We start from the raw sequence: 8,062 nt of genomic DNA on the forward strand, positions 1-8,062 counted from the left end.
AATGGAGAGTGACTAGGAACTGATCCAAGCACACGTGTTCCCAGTTCACCGATTCCATAAGCTTTAAGATAGATTACGATCTCTCCCATTTGTTTAGTTTTTTTTATTATAAAAGTATTTTAGATAAATCATTTGGGTACCTTTCTGGACTTCTGTATGAGCATTTCTGTCCGTTTTAGTTATATGCAGGCATATAGTTATATACAGGCACCTTGTCGTGGTCCTTATATACAGGCACCTTGTCGTGGTCCTAAAAACGTAGTTTCCGGTAGTTAGGGTCCTCAATCTTCCCGGTGTTGCACAAGTCCAAAGGGACGCGGTTTCATCTCCTCTAAATTCATCAGAAATACTTGTCGTAAAAACATGTATTACAAAGTCAATGGAGTTACAGGAAAACTAACGGGAGCAACATCGGCTGCCTATGCCCCTCAGGTAGGAAAGGACATTGTTTCGGTAATAAACCGAGGTTTTAGCACATCTGATGTGACCTTCATGCCGTTCAAAAGGAAGTTGCGGGGCTGTGTCTAGCTAGCACTAGCTTTTTTAACGAGCAAACTAGTTAACGTTAACGACAATCCCAATGAGTTAAGGCGTATTGTAGGTAACCTAAAGTTGATCTACAGGATAATAAAATAATGTTTCGAGACATTAGATTATTGCAATGTGTTGTGATGTCGAGGGGTCATTTCATCAGCGAACCGACGTCGTCAACGTTAGCATCGGTCAGATTAGCTAACATTTTAAATCCCCGGTCTAATGACGTTAATATTAACGTTAACCTACATTGAGAGTTGATCATATAGCATACTTACGTCACCTTGCAAGATTTATTTTGCATTTTATGAAATAATCTTAATTGCACTAACAGGGAAAGGACTGAATGTGTTCAAGTTAACATTCACGTTAGCAGACAATTGCGAATGTTAGGTTAACTTGGTGGGATGGTAGATAACGTTAACGTTAATATACATGTAGTATGACTTGGAAGTTAACAGTTAAGTTAAAGATAATTTAATTGAAATCAAATAATATGGGTCACTTAGGGCTTCTAATACTTCAACTTCAACCAGACACCGGTATTGTCATCGAGTTTACGTGAGTAAATAATAGCTCGCAAACTTAGGCATTTGGATGGAAGTTAGCTCCCTGATTTAGTTTTGAAGTAGGCTACACGGTCAACCGTTGACTTGTCCTTGGATCTCCCCTGTGTAACCTTTACATACCCTTTTAGTGCGGCCGTACTACGTGAGCACCATCTTGACATGGCATACTTGTATATTATTTATTTATTATGACTGGTAACTAGTTTGGCTGCTGGTTATTTATTTCCCAGTTTTCAGGAGGAACGCAATCTGTTCTGTTTTCATTGCATCATAATGTAGTAAAATGTAGTAACTAAACAAATGTTTTGATATCATCCCATAAGCAAGCTAATGAATTGTGTAATTACATTGAAGGGTCTCAGGGCAACGGTTCCGGCAGAGCCTACTACGATGATCTTCGCTGCTCCAACCAAAGTGGTGTCTGAGAAAGGAGCGCCTGTGGAGTATTTGGGCATCAACAAGGTTCCTGAATGGCAGAAACTTTTCCAGGTAACTAGCAACACTCCTGGCTGAATAAGTTGTAGGAAATGCATGAACGTTTGTGTAAGCAATTCTTCCAACAGTCCATGGCTCAATAGAGAATATCTGAAGCCTGAATGCTGCTTAAATGTGCCATGTGTAATGTCCGCCAAAAAAATCAATTCATACTCCACCTTCCATAAAAGATGGGGCCAGTATACCTCCAGAAAGTGAGTTGGTCTAGTAACAACCGAGAAACGTGTATTGCAGTTTGGCTGGTGGTTATGTTGCCCGCATACCGCCTCCCATGGCCGAAACTGGTATTATGATGCCTGTCGGGCTGTGGCTAGTAATGTAGCATGCTAATTCAGGTTGATATCTCTGCAGCACTATACCTTGTAATCACCCTTATTTCTTATTCTTTTGATGCATCTAGCTCATTTTTTGGATATTTTTACCTTAATTCTTACACATGGCACCTTTGCTAATCTAAATAGACTAGAGAATGATCAAACATCGTATCTGTTTTGGGTCGAATTAACCATCAACCATCATAAAGTTTTTTTTTTTTAAAAACTGAAATAAATATCACTAATATACCTGTCCTTTATTGTAGAGTGTGCATATTTCAGTTATCTGTCTTGTCCTTTTTGCAGAAGTCTGACGGCATTCCCGTTCACCTGAAGCGTGGCATCATGGACAAGCTGTTGTACCGGACCACCATGGGGCTGACGATAGGCGGGACCCTCTACTGTCTGATGGCCCTGTACATCGCAGCTCAACCCAGGAAACCCCAGTGAAACCCCTGCCCACCCCCCCAATGCCCCTCCCCCCAGAACTCAGCCTTTTTATCCCCATATGCCTCCTCCCACGATCGATCTTATGTTTGCAAAGAGGAGTGCTTTGGACAGTGTTGATTACTGCTTTCATCACATTCAAAAGTAAATACATCAGTCACACTGCTAATCCCAATCTGATTTGATGGTATATCATTATCTGCAATTGTATTATTTCCTGTTATTTATACTTGGTTATGTAATTCTGTGGACCCTAAATGTCACTAACAGGTCCCCATGTAAGAGGTGTGGATACATTATAAGAACAATACACTTGAGCAGTCATTCAGATTCAGGTCATCTGTTTCATGAATGTTTAGGAGGTTGAAGTGAGCGTGTATGTGCATGCAAACTGGCATACTGTGCCCAGTCTTTACCACGTTTGACCCTTTTGGGGTTATAGGTTCATGGTTAAGCACCAGTTTGTGTCATGCTATTTGAGAGCGAGTCCTCTTCCCCCCCCCCCCCCCCCCCCATTATAGAAATGACCTCAACAGTGGTTGAACTATAAAGGTGGTGTGGTATAACCCGAGTGGTGGGTACACATATAACACATGGCCCCGTCAGTAATCAGACACCACATGCAGCCAGTGGATCAGCTGCAGACACTTTTGGCACAGGGAAAACGTGACCGGGATGCTAATGGCTAAACATGTTCAATGACATAAATGCCCAATCCAATGCAGGGTTTCCTGATATAATAAATATATTTTATTTCAAAAAATGAATGAATTCCTGCTATCTAATCATCTTTGTGCTTCGATCAGTTTCCTCGCCACAGAAAGAGATTGCTGCTTTAAACTTTGTATGAATGTAATTTTCTCTGGGTTTATATTTTCAAGATCTATGTCTTTTAGTCTGGGTCAAGGTGTGTCAACATGAACCTTTTGTGTGTTTCCCAGTCAGAATCTTATTACTAGGCTGGTTCCAGGTAACCTGACTCTCGCCAGATGAATTTCGTTCCGCCTAGCTCCACTCGCATCTGTCTGGGATCGGTTCTGTTGAGAGTGATTTCAGCACCAGATTGTATGGTAGAGCCAATCAGAATGCAGGGCGGGAGTTTCATAGATCTGACATAGCGTAGAAGCGACTGTGAAGACTGTTCTCAGCGTCACGGGTTGGCTTTGATGTGAGTGGTTGAAGTAGCATGTCAATAGATTACGGACAAGTGGCTTATCCAATCATATGCAAGCATTTTTTGATTAGGCCCAGCCTTCTGAAGCAACACTCCAATGGATCGATCCCAGATGGATGAGTGGAGCTAGGCGGAACGAAATTAATCTGGTGAGAGTCAGGTTAGGTTCCAGGAGCACGTTTCATGCCTATTCTTTGAACACATCTCTCCTTAGTGCCCTGTTAGATTCAGACTGCAAACGCTGGCAGGCACCTAGACTCATGCACTGCCACCTCCGACATGCCTTGTCCTCTTGTCTGACCTAAGGACCCATTTAATGATTAGAAGTCCAGCACGTCTTCTCCATGTTGCTGTTAGGATTGGGTTATACTTTGGCTAAGAGCTGAGACTGTTATTTATCTCTTTGCTGGACTTGTTTCACTAGAGTGTTTTTGTAAACATGGCAAGAAGAACCAATGATAGGTTAGACCAGACATGTCAAAGTCAAGGCCCCCGAATGAATTGAATGAATTATCTACGGCCCCCGGGATGGTATTTGATTAGTATTATAACCGGCCCGCAGGCCACAGCCGCCGGCTGCTGTTTTGCACGCACCAATACTCCATTTCCCACCATGCAACGGTAGCTCACGAACTCACTGCGTCGCCGCAAGTAGGCCTCGGCTTCAATATTCATCAGTATTCAGTCAAGGCAGATGTCAACTTTCAGCTACCCCCCTCCCCAGTGTTGTGCCAGAACACGTTCATTGAACGAAAGTTCATGCACCATCATATGAACTCGTTCATATTTTGAGCGAACGTGAACTGAACGTATTGTATTAGCCTACTACTGCCTGATGAACGTTACTGTGAACTCGTTCATTCTGGTGTCTGTGAACGGCACGCTCTTTCAGTTTAACTTCGTTGAATAGGGTGTCAGATTTCTACAGAGCCTTCCAGGCGAAAACCCGGCTAAAACACACCGTAAAAAGGCCTTAATATGGCAGCATGCAGGTCACCATTTGTCAAACTGGGCCGCGGTCCGCAATGTGGACAATGGTCTGCAGAGTGAAATTATTCCCGGGCCATCGTCTGATAATTTGCTGCGCAATTGATCAAGGAGCCGCGGACAGAAAAAGAAAACAAACATTTCTGCAGTTAGTATGAAATACTTGTTTGGTGTCATCAAACATAGAGGTATATAATTAAGTCGTAGTATGGGCGTTTATTCAATGCATGCGTGTGCACGTTGGTAGCAAAGCTAAGCTTCAACCTATTGGAAGGCTATTCCCTAAAAAAACAGAGCACAGACTATATAAAACACAGCCAAAAGCTATTAATTAGTCTTAGTTAAAGATAGTTAAAGATCTCCAGATCAGTGATTTACGCATGATCTGATCCGCCATTTACCATTCACAAAAGCTGGTATTGTGTTTCCTGAATCCTTACATTCAGGCATTCAAATTAAATGTAATTAGCATATAAATATTCTATCAGTGTATGATGCTTGCATGAGGGAAACATCCCAAAACAACGGCACCCATATAACTGCTGTTGTTTTGAGAAGTATTTCTCATGCAAGCATCATGCAACAATGCAAAAACAATGAAACTATTGTAGGCCTAATTATATTTTACATTAGTAAAGCAGTACTCTGATGTGCATGTTTTCACAAACTTTTGTGAACAATCTTAGCACTTTAAACATTGACTGTTTTGAAGTGCATGTATAGCAATATAGTATAAAAATAATAATAATTGTGATATCATTATGATAATTTGATGGGGGGTGGGAGAAGGGGGTGGGTTCATGTAGGTGGGCCCTATGACCACAAAGTATGCCTTGACTGGGCCTCAGGTCAAAGAAGTTTGAGAAAGGCTGATGTAGACAAAGCAGCAAGGAGGCATCTTATGATCATTTCTATATGACCGCCGCTTCGCTAGCGGCGGTCATATAGGGATTGTCAAAGTTTTTTTTTTTTTTTTTTCCGTCATCTACTTCCTGAATTTTTTAGTCAACGATACCCGGGACACCGAACCACCGGGGCACATGAAATTTGGTGGGTATGTAGCCCCACTAGACTTTTACGGAAAAATTTCGTTTCGTCCCCGGGGTCCACCCCCCCCCCCCCCGTGCTGGGCCCCCCGAACCGCAAAAAAAGCATTTTTTCCTAAATAACTACCTGAACCGTGGCACTGAGGATGAAGAATCTTTTATGGTATGTTGGTCTCAAGGGCCCACATCAACCTGGCCCATAATCACTCATTTGTGATTTGCACCCCCCCCCCACCCCCGGTAAAAATGAAAATGCAATATTATTCTGCTTTAATCGCCCCTATCTTCAGTTTAGATGTTCAGAACTGCACCAAATTTTATGTGTATGATTGACCTGGCATTCTCTGGGGGTATGCCAAGTTTCGTAGAATTTCATCCATGGGGGGGGGTCTAAAAAAAATTAGGTTATGTGTACATTTAGTGACTGTACACTCATTGGCCTGTAGATGGTGGTGCACACCTATACACATGCACACACACACAGGCACCCACATACTATCGGTATTAGAACGGCCGATACATAATTACAAATTCAGTAGGATTAAAAGAAAGCCAAAATAAATATTCATCATCATCATCATGGCTGCATTTCCAGTATTGGCGATAAGTAGTCGTTTGTCCACTAGATGGCGCATCTTTGCAGTGAGATGTAATTTTGTTGGAAGTTAAAAGTGGGTTGGAAAAACAATGGACGCTTCCTACAAGGACTTAGTTTACCGCAGAGAACGTCTAATAAGGATAGGACGATGTTCACATGAAATGTAATTCCCATTTCTTATTGAAGCGGAAATAAATCTGAGGATGTTTATCGGACATGCTTGGTTTTTACTGCAGGTACGTTAATCTTATAATATCAATAAGGACCTAGGTAATGTTACCGTGAGCGTTGGTTGATGGAGGCCAATTTGATTGATTGCATTTGTAGAAAACTATAAATGCGGTTATACCAAGCAAATTGATAGCAGCACTGTAATTGTATCTTTCGACTGTCATTTGTTGCACGTGCTACAAAAATCATTCTGTGCAATGGAAGATTTACCAACGTTACACCGGTCTGATACAGTTTTGCCTATACATGCGTGAGACTGAGACGCCTGTTTATTTTGTTTTAAGTGCGTGCAGGGTGTGAGAGGGGAATCGATGTGCTTTGATTCCAGTTTGGTAGTTGTAGTCTGTGAAATTAAAAAGCACGTGTGTGTGAAGTATCCAAACAATGACACCTTAATTTCATTATGGCTGCTTTAGCAACACACTACTGTGTAGTGGGTCCCATTTAGAAGTGGCTACTTCATTCGCGCTTTCCTTGACTCATGGAGCTGCGTGAATTTTATTACAACTTTTCGCCACGATATGGCAGTTTAAGTCCGCTTGATACTGTAAGGCGTAAGCCATTGGTTTCCAAAGGAGATTTTATTTGTGTCGCCAGCATAGCCTATTGACAATTTATGTTGTAAATAGGCCTACCTTATAATCCTACCTGTAGCTTAGGGAAGCTAACAGCTTTCTATTAGGATCTAGTTTGTTAGTTACAGTTTTGTCATAACTCCCTGATGCATTTTTGCATTTAGAATAGCCAGAGCGTGGATATCTCAATCGGAAAATTAAACAATATCGGGTGAACCCAGCCTGATCTGCCCGCTATTTATTTTTTGATTTCTTAAAAGATTGAGCTTGGTCTGGTGAAAGCCAGACTAGCCATGGACCTCAGTTACACAATGCAATTAATTTGTGCATTAACAATAACGTTTCAGACTACTGTTACTTAATTTGTGCATTGACAATAAAGTAGGCTATTACATGAACTAAAGATGACTAAAATCTTATGTAGAAGAAGAAACATTCACAAAAAATCCATCCATCCAAAAATGACCTTTGTTTTTGATAGCTGTTGAAAACGGCATGGAACTGACAGAGATGTTTTTGTTTATAAATAAAATAAATAAATAACATTATGCTGATACCTTTTGCTTTTCCCAAATACAATGTAGCCTACAGGTGTAAGTGACCTTTCATCAATCCAGTTGCAATGGATGAACTGTGATGAACTGCCCTACTTGTGATTGTTTAGAGAGTTTAAAGGTTAACAACAACAATGCTACATCTTCTTTGGCTATTCTACAATCTATTCACCTTTTCAGCACCAGTAGGCTTTCTGTGCAGCTGCACACACACACTCAGGCATGCCAAACAAGCATACACAAAAGTTTCAAGAGTGGGGGATGGAGTAAAATATGGAGACAAATTGAAGTGTGATTCATTTTCACGGAACGGATGTACAGGACTGAGCGGCGGTCATATTTTGTACCGCTATGCGGTATATCTAGTTTAAACAAGTTTTATGACAAGGTCGGTGAGGATGGGAAAAATCGTACATTTCTGTGCAAACTTTGCCCGCACTTCAGTCACAGTCATTATTCATTTAATCATTACATAAAATACAGTACACGTCTTGGTTCAATAGGTTACGTGCAGTCATTTTTAATATGTTTTAATAAA

General features: G+C 41.2%; 1 protein-coding gene across 1 annotated transcript; it reads left to right on the plus strand.

The window, feature by feature from the left end:
• Window positions 1-259: 259 nt before the first annotated feature.
• On the plus strand, window positions 260-3,126 carry LOC121685698 (cytochrome c oxidase subunit 7A-related protein, mitochondrial). The gene is made up of 3 exons (XM_042066371.1): window positions 260-432; window positions 1,458-1,592; window positions 2,219-3,126. The coding sequence occupies exons 1-3, from the start codon at window positions 364-366 to the stop codon at window positions 2,360-2,362; spliced, it is 348 nt and encodes a 115-aa protein (XP_041922305.1). The 5' UTR covers window positions 260-363; the 3' UTR covers window positions 2,363-3,126.
• The last annotated feature ends 4,936 nt before the right edge of the window (window positions 3,127-8,062 follow it).

The sequence above is a fragment of the Alosa sapidissima genome, chromosome 16 (genome assembly GCF_018492685.1).
Source record: "Alosa sapidissima isolate fAloSap1 chromosome 16, fAloSap1.pri, whole genome shotgun sequence".
Lineage (NCBI taxonomy): Eukaryota > Metazoa > Chordata > Actinopteri > Clupeiformes > Clupeidae > Alosa > Alosa sapidissima.

What these genes read in the sequence shown, in the direction of transcription:
- LOC121685698 (XM_042066371.1), top strand. Translation starts at nt 364, where the DNA reads ATGTATTACAAAGTCAATGGAGTTACAGGAAAACTAACGGGAGCAACA. An exon ending in CGGCTGCCTATGCCCCTCAG is followed by an intron (nt 433 to 1,457) that starts GTAGGAAAGGAC and finishes ATTACATTGAAG; the next exon opens with GGTCTCAGGGCAACGGTTCC. An exon ending in AATGGCAGAAACTTTTCCAG is followed by an intron (nt 1,593 to 2,218) that starts GTAACTAGCAAC and finishes TCCTTTTTGCAG; the next exon opens with AAGTCTGACGGCATTCCCGT.